Below are 19,663 nucleotides of genomic sequence, written 5' to 3' on the forward strand. Positions count from 1 at the left end.
AGGATTAGTCTAGCCCCCCCCCCCCCCACTTTCAATTTGCTTCCGACGCCACTGAAAGGCAATTTTTTCATAATTTCGTAAATACACGTGCATGTAAAAAAAACTAGTGAACATTAATTTCAAAATTTTTGAAGTGAAAAAATTAAATGAAATTGTAAAAATTACGTATCTTCATAGAACGAGGAAAGTACTCTACTTTGAATGATGAAGAGATACAACGATTAAAGTTATCTGATTAAAAATTAATTATTATATATATATATTTACATTTACTTTGAAAACTGTTCCGTTTATGTATTTACATGTATTAAATATCTACTAAAACCGTGTAATTGACTACCGATCAGTACAATCTATGGTGATATAGATGTATACTATAAAATCTCAGATAACTAATATTCTTTAACAGCAGTAAAGTTAATAAAAATACAATGCTAATATGAATACTAGTATATTGATATCATTCTTATGAAAATACATGTACATTCATGTGTGGAATCAGTAAATATTTCCCCCCGGGGGGGGGGGGGGTCCGAAGGATAATTTTCTTGTCCGGGGTTGGGGGGGGGGGGTCTGAGGTCTATTTTCGGGAATTTTTCTGTGGAATTGGAAAGGAAAAAAATGAATTTTCCAGGGGACCCCCTCCCCTGATCTCCCTCCTAGATCCGCGCGCATGGCATTCGACAAAATTAAAATATATATATAGTAGTCATAATACATTATGATTCAGATACATACATGTATATAATGAATTCGGAGACATAATCGAACTCATTATTCCATTAATGAAGATACAAAAATTAATGATAATCAATTTTCATGGAATTATCATTAAAACGCTTGGATAGCGTTCAACTTCCTCTTATATTTTTTCCCCGATTCTCACCCTAACACTGAAATACCGACCAAGTGTAAAACCACATTGTAAACACTCATTAAGATCACAGCAATCGCTATCGTGCACTTTTAGCAGCTATATTCTTATTTTAATCATTTTATCTTTTTATTTTTGTAAATTGGGTATACTACTATAGTGCGAAAAGTACATTATGTTATTGTTGAATCGATAGCGTAAAATGGCGCGCACTTTTTATCCCAAGCCGGCCAGGAAGTGGCGTTCATTGCTTTTGGATGACAAACATAAGGCAATTAAAACAGAGTAAAAGTCAATGTGTTATGTTGACAGAGGCATTTAGAATTTTAAAACGAGTGGGATTTTATTGTTCACACCGGGTACTTTTTTTTTCATTTTTTTTAAAATAGTTTTGTTTTTTAAATTCTATTAAAAACCGGCGGTTGAAACTTGATACGATATCAGCAATTATTAGACAATGCAAAATGCCGATCCAAAGACCAAATATTTTTACATTTGTTCAACCGAATATTAGCCTTTTTTTACCAGCGGGTACAAGTGTCCTTTGGTTGTTGACAAGATTTATCTTACTCTCCGAGGAAAACGTAAATATATATAGAAATTACTCGGTACATTAATCTTATAGGTAAAATGTCATACGCACAGAAACCTGAGGTTATATTCTTTTCTTGTATTGAAAAAATATACCCCATCCCCCACCTAATCTCGAAATGTACATATACCGGCAAAAAGTAAAAATGTTTAACGACACCCCCTCCCTTCCTCCCTCCCTGAATGAGTTTTTATGAAATTACAAAATGCTTTATGTCCTCTTTCATAGGCATAAGATACTCACTTATAAATATTAATTACTATAATCAACTTAAGCTCCCCCCCCCCTTCCGAATTGCAGACGACTATATATACAGTGTCTGGAAACTATAAATAAATGTGTCAACGCCAGAATTGCGTGTCTTTACATATGTTTAACATGTGTTTTCACAAATTGATTATAGAAATAATCTAGCTACCGTGATTTTACATATCTATAATTTGTTGCTACTACCAACCCTCAAGGCACTCTGCAAGCATGGGTTGCATAAATTCACCGTAAGTATAGGGAACAAAAAATTCATGCGGAATATTATATAAGGTTCAATCTTTTCTGGATCTAACCGTCTAACGAGTCCCACTTTGTCATGTTACAAGGAACATTCACGGAAACTGTCGAAACCTGGAGATAAAAGTTGAGCAGACGACAGCGGGGATGACGGATTCGCGGGTTAATGTGTCCCTGGTGTCCAATGTTGTAAATGTTTAACAAATGGTCATAAATCAGAATCTTTTGAGCTGAAACACCTCTCTCTCTCTCTCTCTCTCTCTCTCTCTCTCTCTCTCTCTCTCTCTGCAAATAGGCTCACAAAAATTGGTCGATATTTTTTTGTTTAACTTCGACCGCGGTCTAAATTGGGTCAACTGTAGAGAGTATGTAGGTGTAGTTTTGTGTACTTTGAAGGTCAGCAACGGATTAAATTTGTTTTTCCCTGGCTACTCAACTTCATTCACAAGAAAACTCACAACGGGATTTCACAAAGAGGGGATTACAAGCAGGGATAAATCCAAAAGATCCTTTCTTCAATACACACAAGAATTTTGGTCTTGGGGTTGAATCTGAAAAACAGATTAAAAATGTTATGCAGGGTAAAAATACCTGTAAAATAATCTTTGAACAATGTAACTGCATTAAAGACTCAACAAAATATTGAAACACGTATACCCCAAAAAACGCTTAGCGGAATAGTTAGCATGTTGACTCAGAAGATATAGACTTATTTAAAAAGTAAATATTCTGGCCCCCGTTCGATTCGATCTGAATATGGGCAACATCTGTGTTGAATGGTTAGATTCCACAAAAGAAAATAATAAAGCAAATAAATAAACGAAGTAAGCAGATGGGGTTTTTTTTGCGTAGATTTTACAGAAAAGACCAAAAATAAAATCGGGTGAAAAACAAACAGGAAATGAAGCAGTTGTCATTGGTATTGATTTTTTTAACGTCTCCATTTGTCACTTTATACAAAGGAAAGGAGAGCGGAAGTCGGGATAAGCACACATCCAGTTTCATTACGCAATCGCGATGGTACTAATCTAAATCGACCGTGTATAAAGCGTAATTTCTCCATATATATAACTTAATACTCAAATCGATCCCGTTGATGAACTTCAACTCATTTTAATCACTATTTTGACTCCTGGACTAAACAAAGTTTTTAATGTGTTGTGCATTATTTTTTTTATAATGAACATTGGTCCCTAAAAAGTCGTTCAAAACCATTTTTTTTTATCATTTATCATTTATCATTTTATCATTAAAAGCAATGAGAAAGGGGGGAAGGGTGAGATTAGCCTTGGAGTCTTGTTTTATTTAAATCTTGTTTATTCAATTGTGTTTAGTAAAATAGAAGTCTCAGAGAGAGAGAGAGAGAGAGAGAGAGAGAGAGAGAGAGAGAGAGAGAGAGAGAGAGAGAGAGAGAGAGAGTACATGGTGAAATTGAATAAATTATTTTTAGATGAACTAGTACATATATTGACTTGTTTTTGTATAGAAAGCTTTATTTAAAATTACGACATGAGCTTTTCACACCTCCATCTGACTCTGTGAACAATTTCGATCTCCTTGTTTTGACAAGTCTGTCTTAATATACTCAGCATCAACAGTAAAAGTCGACATTGACGTCAAACGTTCCGGGGGCCATTGTAATAAGAGTGAGAGTAAACATCTGAAATTTCATCCAGAAAAATTAATAAAAATCAGAAATTTAATCATTGGTTACAACTGTTCGCTGCAGTCGCTCTTCGACCCCATATCAGTTCTTGGGGTGGTTGTTTTTAGATATTATTGTATTTACCTGATAAAATTACATTCGGTGATATAATTCTTCGTTTGAAGATGTTGTTTTAAAGATTTCGTAGTTTGGACTCTTATTAATACCAGTGTAACCATACTATAAGCTTAGAAATGAAACCATTAATTGCTTCACTCCAAAATCATTGTTTTGAAAATAAAAAAAATAAATAAACAATTAATGTCAAAAACATATTGGTCGGTCATCGAGGCCAAATCATTTTCCATAAATTTCAGGGTGACAGGAAGACTTAATAAAGTCGCATGTTTTTCAAAATTTTCGGATATGTGAACTGCGTCATTACTTAAATACACGAGGAAGTTTTTCTCTAGAAAAATCGAGCGCGCAATATATGTAAACAATTAAAAAATATTTTGCTATGAAACCAATAGGTATATAAGTATAAAATTTAGTAATGAATATATAAGGTTCTTCATTTCAAATTTCGGTGGTTTTTCGGGACAAATCAATTTTTATATGTCTTTACTTCTAGATAAAAGCATCGAAATTAGGAAAGATCAATATTCTGAACAAAAGTACGCCTTTTAAAATTAAAATTCAAAAATTAAAATTCGTGGAACGTCATTCAAACTTTTGAAACGTTGACGTCTTTGTAATAAAGCGCTATTGAGCGAAAAATAAAAGTATAGTAATTTCGCCACCCGTATAGTTGAAACTCACTTCACAGTGGTGAAATATGAACCGGAAAAAATCAAATTGAAATATATCTAACAGCTCATATTATTTTTTTTTTTTTTAAAACCTGAATTTTCAGTTTATTTCGTTAAAAGAGAACATTTTGACTCTGAAAAAAGGGTACATCATCAAGCAAAAATAAAATCTCTTTAATCTGAACACAAGAACAAAGGAATAATGTGAACAAAAATATTAAAATCGATTAACAATGATTGATTATTTCGATATAAAAACACATCTTAAAGAAACAAGTTTTGCGTAATAGTCGAAATTCTTAACAAATAGAGTACGCATCGTTCTCTAACGTGACCCCCCCCCCCCCCCCCCCAGAAAATAAAACTGACTATAACAGATTCATCTCGAACTACTTTTGACCTACTCGTTTAGATTCGTGACGTCATTGTGTGTTTAGACTTCCTAACCCTCACTATCAAAATCATAAATCTGTTATTTCCCTATCTCGAGTTCTCTGTAATGCACACTGCACGCAAATCTTTTTCAACATTTCGTAAAAATTTAGTTGTAATATTGTTTTTTACAACTCTTTGGATTTGAGCCAATTTTTAAATAGAAGTAAACAAGAACAAGGTCGACTCCGCCCATGCCTATTACGATTGGTTGATGATACTTCTACAAATATAGCGCATGTGTGTGTAGGTTTCATTCATAAAATTTGACGCGCTGCAGAGAACAAGTTATATTACGTTTGGCTGAAGGATATCGAACAGTCTACACAAACACCTGCCAAGTGACTACACGGTTTTTCATACGTGAAGGAAGTTAAATCATTTTCTATTGTTTTTAAAAGTGGACATTTATAATCCATGGCACTAATGGAGGAAGACATTGAGTTTTTAGAAGATCAAATCGTCCCCGATCAAGATGATCTTTTTCTGCCTCCAGCAGAAGTCACATGGAATGTAAGTTATATAATTTTTTTTATGAAATATCTTTCACATTTTTCATCAGAATATTTGTATAACTATTTGATTTGAATATATGTTAGATCTTGATGAACCAGCTGTTATATTATTGTGTGAGTGTCTAGATCTTTAATGTATGCAAGCTCAAAGTGTGTACTCAAGATTATCTGTGAATGGCGGAGTGATACATTCCCGAAAGCCCCGAATCTAAAGAGAGAGGCGTGATTCGGTTACAATCTGGTAGAAAATTGTGTGGATTAGTCCGGAAAACTATCGATTTTTTGTCTCTGTTTTGTGCCAAACCGAAGAGGAAATTGAAAATCGTTACCCTGTACGTGAATGCAAATTGAAATGATCATAATACGATAATCACGCGATATTGTGAAAGAACACGGTCGCTCGATACGGGTCATGAAGCACAATGATAACTATCTTTTTGCCTTATAGTCGCAACGACTGTGTATTGCGAAAGCAGCCCTCGGGTGCATTACTCAGCCTCGATAACGAGCATCGCGATACACGGCTTTGTACGTGATATCAGAAATGACCTATAGGGGTCGTCTGCCAAAATTCCAATCATACCTGAAGCTATCAAGTGCAGTTTACAAAGTATATCTTATAGAATTATAATAACTAATGAATAAAAGAGCGGGGTTTAAAAATATCGATGTTCTAAGACTATTATAAATACTGTTCCAAACCAGTGATTTCGGTTTTCAAAAGAAAACTTTAACCTCGACATGTAAATGCGCTCAGCGATCTCATTGGCTACCGATAAGATCTTTTCCATTCATTCAACATTTCTACGTTGCCAAGAATTCATTCATAAATCGCCAAATGCGTAGGTGTCTCGTAAAGCTCTGCCGGGCTTTATTGATCTACGTTAACAAACATGTTTTCGAGCGAACGCTAAATCGCGGTTAGTCATCCGTTACTGGATAAAAATCGATTACTGGAAGCTGTTTGGTTAGCGTCTGAATGAAAGGAATAATTAACACAAATAATTAATACTTAATAAGATAACACGATGTGATATATCACAATTCGCCTTAGACCCAGTATATATTCATGTATATATATGATATACATATTATATTAAAATCATGATTTTTCTTGTCACACAGGTCAAATCCGTGGATTTTGAGAAGTACCTGCATCTAAATGATCAGGGACCAGCGGCCAAGAAGCTGCGCCGCGAGAGCTCATCACTCGTGGACGAGTTCTTCAAGGATGAAAACAAAGACAATCCAGAGCTCCAAAGCGCCAAGCATATGGTCAACCAAGGCTTTTTGGGAAGGAAGCGCTTCATGGACCTGAATAACTTAAGAACCGGACTGTACAACCCTCCAAAGTCCGACGGATTCCGGCGCGAGATCTCACCTCTGGTGGAAGAATGCCGAGAGGACGGTCTGCAGAGATTGGGCCTAATCACCTCCCCTGCTAAGACCACAAAAATTGACTTGAGTGAAACCATGATGGATCCAGCTTCCATGATGACTGGGGGTTTCGTTGACCTTCGGGAGCAGAGTAAACACGTGGAGGATTCGATCTGGGAGGACGTGAAGGACAGTATTGATATGGTGAATTCTAAAGACAATTCGAACTCTCCCAACGATCCCATAGTGATTAAACAAGAAGACTCGGAACTATCATATAAACCAGCTTGCCAGTTTCAAAATTCTAGAATCCCCTCTTTTGAGAACATTTCAGTGAAAATCGAGCCGTCAACTTCTAGTTGTCTTTTGGCGGGCTCCAATTCTGCCGAGAGTTTGACATCAAGACCCAAATCTCTCTCCGTCTCCCAGCAACAACTGATGTTTTCTCAGTCCCCATCTCCTGTTGCCCACTACATGGCGCAATTGAATAGCATAGCTATGAACAAATCCGGCATGACATCACCGACGTTTTCGACGGCAACGCCTCCTCATATGGTTCCAGTATTCCTTCCCCCGACTCCACCCAGTTCAGAACCCAACAGTCCTAGTCAAGATGTCCCAATGAGGCGCACTCCCCCTCCCCCCTACCCAGGGGTTCACCAGGGTTACAACACACTTAGCATCCAGCCCATTCCATTCACCCCTTCACCCCCGAGGGCATCGAACAAAGTCCAGAGGACTCACCCAGGGTGCTCAACAATCAAATACAACAGAAAAAACAACCCGGACCTAGAGAAAAGACGAATCCACTTTTGCGATTTCCCAGGTAAATATTTCCCGCTGACTTTTATTAAAAGAAACCTGTTAAATGACAGTCTTCAGAAATATGTAATAATGATACCACATATAATTATATTAAGTTATGGAGGAAGAGATGCCAATATTTCACGAGAGCTCGCGATATCAGTAACAAGCTATTAATGAGTTTTAACAGAGCGGAAATGACTTTTTAGGGCTGTCTTTGATTCACTTGCTGAACAATAAAACGGTTTAAATCAATCAAACTGGAGATGCATTTCCGTTGAACCATCTTTGGGGACTACAGAGCGAAAGCTCGAGCCCAGAAATCGATATTTTTCTATCACAAAACTGTATCTCCAAAAGTACAAAGCGTCTTGATCTAGAGGCATCGATTATTTTTTTTTTTAGTCTACAAGAGATGTTTTATAGGTATATCAAACTAATGTGCATTTTTTCTTGTGTTTTATAGGTTGTAGAAAAGCATACACGAAAAGCTCGCATCTGAAAGCTCACCAGAGAATTCATACAGGTAATTAGAAATTTCAACGTTATTCGAGTCAAAGTATTAACTTGAATTCGTTTATTTTTTGTAACTTGAGAAATGTATGACCCTGAATGACAACTTAGATTATTTTTCTTTTTCAGGTGAAAAACCATACAAATGTCATTTCCAGAGCTGTCAATGGCGCTTTGCGAGATCTGATGAGCTCACGCGCCACATACGAAAACACACGGGAGCCAAGCCTTTCAAGTGCAAGGTTTGCGACCGCTGTTTCGCCCGCTCTGACCACCTTGCTCTTCACATGAAACGTCACGAGCCCAAATCCAAGTGAACACTCTTCTCTCTCCATCCACCCGGAGAACGATTTTGGTGATGACCCATCTTTGCTTTTTTGGAGCCACTTTGGGTGCGCATTTTGATCGACACTGCCTTTGAGTTTACTTCTGGACTTTGCCATTTAACTTTTTTTTCTATGGCAGCCAGAGAGTTGTTGGAATGAGACTGGTCCTTTTTAGACACGCCAGATGTCTAGAGTTGTGTTGTCAGGACATTGTTCTGAGCGACAGAAGGCTAATTGTAGATGGCATATAGACTTGTAAAGAGGCAGCTACTCGATTATTAGGGGCGAACTGGTGCAGACGGAGACACATTTGCCGTGGAAAGACTTTAAACATAAAAGTTGTTGTTATCAATGTTATTTTTGTTAACATAATGAAGTTATAATTCTGTTATAGTCATTTGTTATTGTTTCTACAAAATATCAATCCAATTACGCACTACATTCTACCGTATGTTTTTGCTGGCGTTGACGTATTTGGGCCGTAGCCAATCAGTGCAACGAAGCATGAATAACATTCTACGAAAGAAGCATAAACAGCTTTAAGTGAAATGAGAAATATGTTTTGCTTTCAGACACAAATACACAAATGACTAGTTGAGAATCCCCCCTTTTCTGCTTGTACCAGCCATGTTTCCATATTTTTGTTGAATCTGTAGAAATTCCATTTCCAAGCATACGGGTCCCAGACCAGTCTATATATATATATATGTATAATCGCTTTGTGCAGACGCCTGCAAGTTGTTTTTTCTTGTGAAATAGCCGTTATTTCTTGGTTGTTGTGATATTTCTCTTTCGCCATTTTGTGTTATACATATAAAATGTGTATGTCATGTTTCTGCGCTCAAAAACTTGAGAACTAGTTTTTATGAAAATATTTTTTATTTGTATGATTAATGTATTATTTCAAAGTTTTCAATAGTTTATTTCATGAATAAATATTGGAAAAAACGTACTTAAAAATTGGTTTTCTTCTATTTTTTACTCTGTCATTGATAAATTGAACGGAATAATGACCGTCTGATATAGTTCTGCCATGGATCAATACTGGTGCCATGGGGAAAATCCAGACATATCCAGACTTGTCTGCAAATATATTACGAGTATTAATGGCGATTCACTGAGCGTGTCTAAATAGGTTGTTGACACAATTTACTCAAGCAGACGACAGTTGTCAAGACGTCACGTACGACTCTTGATGTATGGGGCCCTAGCAGACCATTTATACAGAAATCTTCTCAATGGTTGCCAGCATTGGGCATTGTTCCTGCGATTAGATTAAGACAATTATGATATTGGATATAGCGGTATAAAGGCCGTGGGCCTAAGGAGATGGCGTGATTTAGCAAAAATTAAAAAGAAAAAACCGTCTATTATTTTTCATTTTTATCGGGCAAATATTTATTGGAAAGCTTTATAGTGCAATAAATCTCTTGATTGAAATAGAACACAAGAAAACGAGAAAATTATGTCTTCAAAAATACCGAATGGACAAGTGAATGATCATGAAATTATCGACCAGGGGTTCTTAACATTGAAATACAGTGTAAGCTCTGGAATATTGTCACAAACCTGTATACTTTTAGGACTATAGATATACGTATATAAATACATGTTTATTTTGAATTTCGATACTCTACATAAACATGGAATGGCGGGCAATTCCTTGACCAAGTTACGAACGAAGTCCCTATCCATGTCAAAATCGTGCGCCGAGATAAAATGTTGGAAGTTCTACACTGGCAAAGATAAGACCAGGGACAATGAATACAACTATACGTCGTTTTCCAGAAAAGACCCATGCCAAACTGATAAAACTGCACAAGTTCACAAAATGGCTACACAACTTGCTTGTGCGAGTTGAATGTTGAAAGAATCAAATTAATTCATCTGATAACTTGCTTCAGTTTTAATTCATTTCTTGCGTTTTCTGGATTTATGGGACTCATTTTTTGGTGCATGATATATGAAGTAATGATAGAACACACACACAAGTTTATGCCAGAAAATTTCCAATTGTCCAACATTTGGGTTCGAACCTAAAACCAAGTCAAAAATGGTTCCTCTTCTTTCAAAAGGATGACATTTATTCATTTTGTATATAGCCTTCCTACCAACTCCCAACATCCTCGCCCCACCATAAACACCGTTACAAGTCTTTTAATAAGCTGATGCAATATCATGTTAATGTTCATAATGAATTTGACGTCACCGGGCGGAATTTTAGCTATCGGTTTGCGCTTCTTATGAATGATAAGGTGTTCTGCATGTACCATTCGTAACCCCTTTCTTAACCATCGGCACACGACTGTGACGTCGAGATGTTTTTGACAACCGAAACATGAAAGCTCTTGTGTTTTGTCACAACCTTATGTCAAAGTTTTGTATTGCCTCAAGCAAGAAACATCAAGTAAACAACTTAGTCTCTTTTTTAAAAATCTCATTAAGGTGTCTTATTTTTTTCAAAGCAGTAGGTAAATATCATCAAGGATCTATGTAAATAAAAAAATATATGCATCTTTAATTCTCAATCTAAGGACCATAAACAATTTTCAAAGCATAAATTTTTGGGAGGTCTTTATCAATTGCCATGTCAAAGGTAAAGTTTGAAAATCTTGACCAGGAATACGAAACTCGCTTGTTCTTAGAAGAAGAAATGTTATAAATCTCGGAAAACCCCGATCGAGGTATTATCTGGTTGTAAAATTAGGGTTAGATTTCAATAATATGAAATGGCTACAACGTGTTTTTCGCCTTGATAAAAGCTGTATCGGGCGATAGGAAAAGATAGAAGAGTGTGCCCTTGAAAATTGACGTCAAGGATTTATTTACTCCAGGGAAAACTCGGTTGAAGTGATAGTGAAGATATATATTTTATTGCTTAGGTTCAGTACTCTTTTGTCAAAATTTTTACATTATTCAAACATCCCGTTTTTTAACAGAACTAAAATAAAATCAACATTGAATATTTTATATGACGGTGTCTTTTAGATATGGACGTTATAAATTTTGCTAGGAAAAGGCTGAGGTATATCAATAAGAAATAAATATAGTTTTTACAACCGTATGTTACTAATACAATACGGTTGTAATAAAACATATGTTTTATTAACTTTAATCATCGACTTTGACTTCGTGCACATGGCTACTCCTTCTCTCGAGCTCTCACTTTATCAAAGCACAGAGAGAGAGAGAGAGAGAGAGAGAGAGAGAGAGAGAGAGAGAGAGAGAGAGAGAGAGAGAGAGAGAGACAGACAGACAGACAGACAGAGACAGAGATATTGTGGCGACGACCAGAGGGGCTGGAGACGACTAACTCTTCTTTAAAATCATGCAAATTTGTTACTTCTTAAAATAGAGTAATATAATTAAAGGAACTGCTTGCAGTTCATTAACACGGAAATCAAACTATAATGGGTGTTGAGAACCCTGCATTTTTTGTACAGGACTTCAATGGAGTGCAGAAAGATCAAACAAGATTAAACCGGAAATAGAACATCGATAGCGATATGAAACCATGTGTACATTGTACAAAGTCCTGTTCAAATGCACTTTTTAGAGACCTTGCTATTATAAGCAACACACATTTGCATTTATAGAATCTGATTTATTGTCAAAAGATCAATTGAGGCCGTTTGGGGCAATGATGTTCTTAAAAGTAATAATAATTCTCCAGTATACTCAATGCCATCGTTTTCTTATTTAATCAGTTATATTAATGAACCGTACCGGAAATTAGTCACACATAGTTTTTTTTAGGCAATGTCGTTATGCCCTATTTACCAACTATTTAATGGGAATATTTAACATGATAACTTCCATCCGGAGGAACTGAAATGAAAAAAAAATCTAAAACATGACTTATTATAATGTAACCTTCCGGGATGCGAACCTTATTTCATACATAGAACGAACGACAGAAACCAATTCTTTTATCCTGCGAAAAAGAATAATTGGTAAATGTTTATCATTTTTTATACACTTTGTTGTTCTGTTTTGCGCATATTATTGGCATGTTGGCATTCATTTGTAAAATGTCCGCATAAACAATTACAATGATGTATACGTAAAACCGCTCTTTCTATTAATGTTATCTACATGTACATGTGCCTGTTTTGATTGTTTTGAATCGTGATTTATTTTAGGACTATATAGTATCCAATGTGTATATACAATTGTTCATTTGGACACTGTATTCAATGCCAAAAATAAGATTGGTATCTATCTAATATGTTATTACACAATATCTATTTATCATTTCTTCATCTAATGTTATATGGAATCTCGTTTCCATGTGTCCTTTCTAGTCATATTGCAGATATTATTTGAAAAATAATAGATGTCAGAAAAGACACATTGCGTATAGAGCAGTTTCGAACCAGTCAGCCTTTTCCACTATGTACAAAAGCAAGTGCATGTATACAGAATGAAATTAAAGTGAAACCTCTTTTTATTACGCGAGTAAACATTATAAGTAGCAAGTATTTAGTTGTACAGGAATTTGCATTTTGTTTGTACAGTAAACAAGAGTTCGTAAAATTATACCTGATACGGGCAGGTGAAACGCTGTGACGCAGCAACACAGAAAAGATGCAAAGTTAACAAATTGACCTGTTAGAAATGTTAGTACAGACTTTACTACCTAATGTGGGAGACAGGCAGGTGTAAGCGCGGATCGGGGGGGGGGGTGTTAGGGGGGTACAACAAACCCCCCTGCAATATTCAAATTTCTAAAAACCTACCTGTCACTACCTGTCAACCCACGAACCCAAAAACCTTACTATCTATATAGTAGTACTAGTACAGAGTTTACAGTCCAGTTACAAACATTTACAAATGAGTAAACCTTGACAGTCTTCATCCTACACTAACATACAGACTACCGCTTTCGATACTACGTAGTACGGCCATAACGACATATTGAGAATTCATGAAACCACTTGTAGTGTTTTTGTCATGTACAAATTTTGATCTTAAAGAATCTCAATTTCTTGTAAAGGACAGGTTGCCGTGTCAAATAGTTTACCAATATTTATTTAGATTCAGATAGAGAAGGCGGGGTGGGGGTGGGGGGGGGGGGATGAGGGTATTATATAAAAACGAGAGAGAATTTGAATTTATACATGTATCATAACGCTAATGAAAGGACAATTTTGAATTGCCAATATTGTCAATGTAAAAATAGTGATTTGAAAAGATACAGAGAAATCGGGGAATTTTTTGTGTATCTATATATTTATAAAGTGACTTCAAACCAAAGTTAGTTTTTCTAGACACATATATTACCCAAGAAGGAGTTTGAACCTTGTGTTTCATGCAGATAATAATTAATTACTAATGCATTATATATATTTGCAGACACTGTGAGAAGACCCGGATGATAACGTTGAAAAATTGCACAAGATATTCCGAATGAAGAAAAGTTGTAAAAATTCCCCATCAGAAATCACCGTAAGAAATCTGTTTTGGTTCCTACGAATATTTCCAAGTGAAAAATGATAATAAGTCAATGAAGATATCTTGGAAATTTTTCCCATTCATCGATTTCAATTGCACTTCTTTCACATATATGTGTATTTTAATTAAAAATTGGCCAAATGTGCTGCATAAATATCTTGGTCAGACTATTTTTATAATCGTTTTCAGGAAAAACTCAACCCCACGGTTTTATATTTCAAAATCGTGCATTCAAATAGTTAAAAAAACCCAATATATGCCATCAATAGATGCATCCATGTATAGCTGTTTCGCGGTTTTTTTTTTTACATTAAATTTTAAATTGAACTTCAAATGGGTTTGGTTAGTTTGATGAAATATACCGATACTTTCTATTTTGAGATTTTAATGGAGGATGTATTTATTCATTGTATATTCATTAGAATTTTACGATCCGTTTTGTTTGAAATTTTAAGAAGAAAAAGAATTTTACACTAGCTGCAGGTTATTTCATTTATATAATATTATTCGACGAGTTCGTTGATCCTTCGTTTCTGTGCATTAGACATGACACATTGTGTTAAGATACCCGCAAAGCCTTTGAGGACTCTCACCTTTCGGCGAACACCTGCGTATATTGAAACAATAAAAAATAAGAATTTGTTAATATGCAATGACGTAAACATACGGTTTAACCTGTCTTACCCAAACACAGTAGATACAATACCAAATCGAATTCTTACCATCTGTTGTAAATCAAGATGTCGCTTTTTTTCTAACATATACACCGGTATTGTCTTTGTACCATTTCTGGCATCATCCTGTTTCCTATTCGCAGTTAGGCGTTCAAGAAAATATATTGATAATATTTAATTTCATTCTCTGAGAGAGAGAGAGAGAGAGAGAGAGAGAGAGAGAGAGAGAGAGAGAGAGAGAGAGAGAGAACGAACGGAGGGAGGGGGATGTGTTTTGTTTTGTATTTTTTTAAATAAACTTTATTTGATATTGCCAAAAGTTACATTTAATTTTGACATATTAAACAATTAGTGTTTCTAAAATTTGTTTTATGGACAATTTTAAATGTTTATCGACATGCAAGTCATTCCCCACTCACAAACGAAGTTAACTGAATATTATTGCCATTTGAGCACAAATAGTTCCGTCGTGGTTGACTTCCGGTAACTGCATGCTTATTCAGATGTCACAATAAAAAAATATACACGTACATTAAAAAAAAAAAGGAACGCTTAATTCTGTTATCAATTGTATGACTTTATTCTATTTTCCTAAAACGAAAGACAATTTAAATTAAGATTGAGATGTCGAATTTATGATATTAATCTTTTGATATCACTTTTATTAATTAACAATAACTTTTTGTCTGTCTTGGTTACTTGAGATGTTAAAATTGTGCGTTGTTTCCCATCATTTTTACTATACTAAATCCATAAAAAAACCGAGGACTTGCATGAAAAAAAAATATCAGCAGAAAATGTCTTTGAAAAAATCAATAACGTGATTACAAAATTGGAGAATCTCGCCGCAGTAGGAGACAATTTCAATGATCTCATATGTGTGGAATACGTGAGCAAATGCAACACTCACTTTAATTGTTTACAACTTCAAATTGATCAAAACAATTAGCTGCGGCTAAAAACGAATCAAAAGCCGATCAACAAAAGGGATTATGTGGAGGTCCTTTGTATAAAAGATACTAAAGTGGTCAATATCAAATACGATAAATATATAGTAAAACAAGGGGCTACTTTTTCATATTTCCAAATATAGTAATCGTGTTCAGCAAAATAAAGTATTTAACCTTGATGAAACAACGAGGCATTTTGTTTTTTCATCTGTACAGCAATAATAACCGATTGTTGTATCTGAGTAAATATACGTCTGAATGTCTACAATATTTTGCGTTGCGAACTTGAGACCAGTTTTTATGTGATATTTGCGCATGAACAAAAACTTTCTTCTCTAAATTTTTCTTCGTTATACTTTAAAAAAAAAATGTTTTTCATTTAACATTAAGAAAACAAAACAAATTATATGGTGGCTACGTAACACGTGCACAACACACATTGACGGTTTTTAAAAATTATTTTAAGTAATCACGTGTCAAAATTGTCATGTAAATTAAAAGCATGATACACTTTCCAACCTCATGATTTATAAGCTGAGATTTTGTAACAAACGCTATGATTGTACTCTGTTTTGACATGTTGGACATCTATTATTTATGTCTTTAGAAGAATAAAAAAGTAAATACAACACAGCGCTTTACTGAAGTCATGACCAAACAAATTAACGTCGAAAAAAGGGAAGTTTTTCGGAAAATTGAAGTCATTTAACAATGTTTTTCATGATTTTTTGTTTAGTTTCACTCAATTGAGAATTGACGTAAATGGGTATAGATTTGTTGCCATTTGTTGCCTGTACTACGTGAACCCTCATGATGACATGACAATACAAATATATGAACAGATTGTTATTTATTTGTTGGAGGTAAAAATTGATATTTGGCTGACCACGATCGACATTCAGCTCTCCGAAAATGGCGTGAAATTAGTAATGTGTTAACACGTCATCAAGAATTCAATATGTTTTAATGTTCAAACCACGAAAGTTGTTTCTGTTTGAATAGTCATTTTCGTGTACTTTTTTCTACCCACAAAACCCCACTAACAAATTATTTATCACACTCCAGTCTTGGCTGTGACGTCACGATGTCAGAGAAAAAGGTAATGTTTACTTCCGGCGAAATGCTAACGTCAATATTTGATGTCGTCCAAGGATCGGATTTAACACACAAAAAAAAAACCAAAAAAAAAAACAACAACATTGACACTGCTTAACAGAAATAAAAATAAAATTTCATTTACATAAATTAGCAAAATAATGCACGGAACTTAACTTATAAATATAATTATGTAATTATAACGAGCGCCCGAGAAAAAAATATGACATGGGTTTAAATTAAAGTGTACAATTTTGAACATTATAGATGTGAAAAATTTGACATTGATGAAATTTACACCATCTACATCAATTACAAACAAAATTCATAGAATACACCAGGAATTATATAAAATTTATATATTCTATGAAAAGTGAAAGAGATAAATTTAGGAAAGCTTAAGGATGGTGGATATAAAATATTCTTACTACAAATGAATTATCAAAGACATTTATGTTAAACTTATGTCTTAGTTCACATAGAAGTGGATAAAACCTCAATCTAGAATTATCGATAATAGATAGAACCATTTTAACAAGACCTTTGACTTTCGGTAGGACGTAATTATCTATTTCTTGCGTCAAAAGAAGTGAAAAATGACACTGGTTTTAGGCGAAATATACACCGAATGTGTAGTCTTAGCCCAAAAGCCAAACCGATCGTGTTGATTTCAAAGAGCCATATCTGAGCGACCAGCAATGAAATAAACAGGCCTACGTCACATTGCTGTTTGATGCAACTACCCAAAGTCCAAGCTCTTGCTAAAATGGTTCAAGAGAGAGAGAGAGAGAGAGAGAGAGAGAGAGAGAGAGAGAGAGAGAGAGAGAGAGAGAGAGAGAGAGAGAGAGAGAGAGTACATGGTGAAATTGCATTAATTATTTTTAGATGAACTAGAACATATATTTTCATATTTTAATAAAAGGCATTAGGTGTTAATTCGTGTCGAAAATCAGCTGTTCATTAATCGTGACAGACTGATTATTTGACAATTCTCACCTCCTGGTAATCTTTACAAAATCCAGCATGACGCATGCATGATATCATTTTAATCATTTTATTTATCAATAAATTTACGCCTAATATAGATACAATACTTAAATTGAAAACAGTGCGGAGAATAATGATTATGCATTGCAATAATTACTCTGTATTGCTATATGATTAATCTATTTCTATGTTTACAATATTTTATCATTATTTTATTTTTCTCTTATAAATAAACTTTTTTTTTAATTTGCTGTTTAGATTTATTTGCCGATATCGATATTTTTTTTTACTAAAATAAAAAGGAGACAGCTATTGAAGTATATATTTTAAGCGTGCATGAAGCCCCAGGTGAGTAATGAAACAAAGTCATGAAGTAATTTTGAAAATTTAATGTTAAAAGCATTCTAAAAGAAAGAACATCAAAATTTGAATGCAGATCGATTATACGGAAAATTATTATTGACAAAAATTAACTGGCAGATACGTCATGTACATGTATATATTCTCTTTAAATAAACCAGTTACATGTATTATGTCAAAAAACATTTTTTATGAATTTATGAAGCCTTAATATTTGATTGTGATATTGATCTATTGCAAATAAAGCACTAAATACCAGGTCTTATGGGTGATATAATGGAAAATATGTTTACAATGTTTTTCATGCATGCTTACACACAAACAAGTGGTCTCTTGAAATTCGACTGTTTGACGTCAAGTGCGAAGTCGATATGACGAGAGAGAGAGAGAGAGAGAGAGAGAGAGAGAGAGAGAGAGAGAGAGAGAGAGAGAGAGAGAGAATGTGTTATGGAAATGTAGCATCAACTTGGCAAATCATTCTTTGCTTTCTTTTTCTTCTCAAATAATTGGGGGGGGGGGGGGATATTAGAAAATTTATGCAAACACATGGAAATTAATCATGTTCATACATTTCTTTTAAAGCATGCAGAGAATAATGTAATTCTAAACTACTCATCTATATAAGATTATTGTAATCTCAAACGAGAGTTGTACTTTTGTTTCAGCACGCACTTCTCACTATTGTGTGGAAATATGAGATCCTGTAAACGGACAGACGCTATATATCCCGGTCATTGGAATCAAGAACTCCTGGTTAACCATATTGAAGGATGCTGTATTTAAACAACTTGCTAACTCCAAGCAACAGGTTTTGTCGTTTATGGATTAATTTTCATCAAAATAGGTGACAATGTTATAAAACACCGTGCTACAGAAGAATCGCTGTTCCCTGTATGGTTGGAGTATATTCGTCTTGACACCAATGACGAAATGCCAGAAGCGAGACATCTTTCAAACAACCGTAAACTGCCTTGAAATTAAAGATATTTTGAACAGCAATGTGTCATATATTTTTTTCTTCTTTCTTTTCTTTTCTTTTTTTTCCTCAGAGAAAATAAGGAAGACAGAATTTGCAAATAAATCTATTTTGTAACGTTATCTAGTCAAAGAAGTAAAATGTTTGGAATATAGTTATATACTCTGTAGTCATCAATTTTAAGATCTTATTCTTTAGTATTAATTCATAAATTTGAATAATAAATAAAATAATTATGCTTTTCTACTGATTTGTTTAAACAATAAAAATGCACTTTTTGATGGTTCATGTGGATATGAAGGAAGTGACCACTGTAGCAAAATACAAAACTGTCACAAAATTGAAATCACGTAGACTTCGAAAAAAAGGGGGGGGGGGGTTTATAAGGATAAGAAAGCAGTAACAGCAAGCTACCCTAAAGACCCTTAGTTTGGTGTCCTGTTGAGATTTGCATGTAGCTTTTTTTGCAAAATGCTTCAATATATATATGCGATCTAGGCATCATAAGAAAGTTGTGTAAGCTTTAGCCATAAGGAGATTATAAATGTAAAAGCTTCTTTATTTTATTTTAGCCTGCATTTTAAATCTAGTTTAAGCTATTTACTATTTGAAATCTCGACCAATAAAGGTGCCCTTTTATTTTCAAATCTAGGTCATAAAATATTATCGTAATATAAAAACATAAGAACCTCTCATTTGAGTTTAAACTATATTCGACGAGTCACCAATTCCACTTAAATACCAATAAATCATGTTTTTCTTTTTCTTCA

General features: G+C 34.5%; 1 protein-coding gene and 1 long non-coding RNA gene across 2 annotated transcripts; both read left to right on the forward strand.

The window, feature by feature from the left end:
* The first annotated feature begins 5,127 nt into the window (after positions 1 to 5,127).
* Positions 5,128 to 8,790, forward strand: LOC105323946 (Krueppel-like factor 5). The gene is made up of 4 exons (XM_011423014.4): positions 5,128 to 5,375; positions 6,503 to 7,580; positions 8,025 to 8,084; positions 8,201 to 8,790. Exons 1-4 carry the CDS (start codon positions 5,280 to 5,282, stop codon positions 8,386 to 8,388), a joined length of 1,422 nt encoding a protein of 473 aa, XP_011421316.1. The 5' UTR covers positions 5,128 to 5,279; the 3' UTR covers positions 8,389 to 8,790.
* Positions 8,791 to 12,233: 3,443 nt separating this feature from the next.
* LOC136272276 (uncharacterized) lies at positions 12,234 to 18,952 on the forward strand. Its single transcript, XR_010710233.1, has 3 exons — positions 12,234 to 12,350; positions 13,753 to 13,845; positions 18,583 to 18,952. It is a non-coding gene; the product is annotated as an uncharacterized lncRNA (long non-coding RNA).
* Positions 18,953 to 19,663: the final 711 nt, after the last annotated feature.

This window comes from Magallana gigas, chromosome 2 (assembly GCF_963853765.1).
Source record: "Magallana gigas chromosome 2, xbMagGiga1.1, whole genome shotgun sequence".
NCBI lineage: Eukaryota > Metazoa > Mollusca > Bivalvia > Ostreida > Ostreidae > Magallana > Magallana gigas.

Coding starts and splice junctions, on each gene's coding strand:
- LOC105323946 (XM_011423014.4), top strand. CDS start 5,280: ATGGCACTAATGGAGGAAGACATTGAGTTTTTAGAAGATCAAATCGTC. Junction 5,376..6,502: donor CAGCAGAAGTCACATGGAAT/GTAAGTTATATA, acceptor CTTGTCACACAG/GTCAAATCCGTGGATTTTGA. Junction 8,085..8,200: donor TCACCAGAGAATTCATACAG/GTAATTAGAAAT, acceptor TTTCTTTTTCAG/GTGAAAAACCATACAAATGT.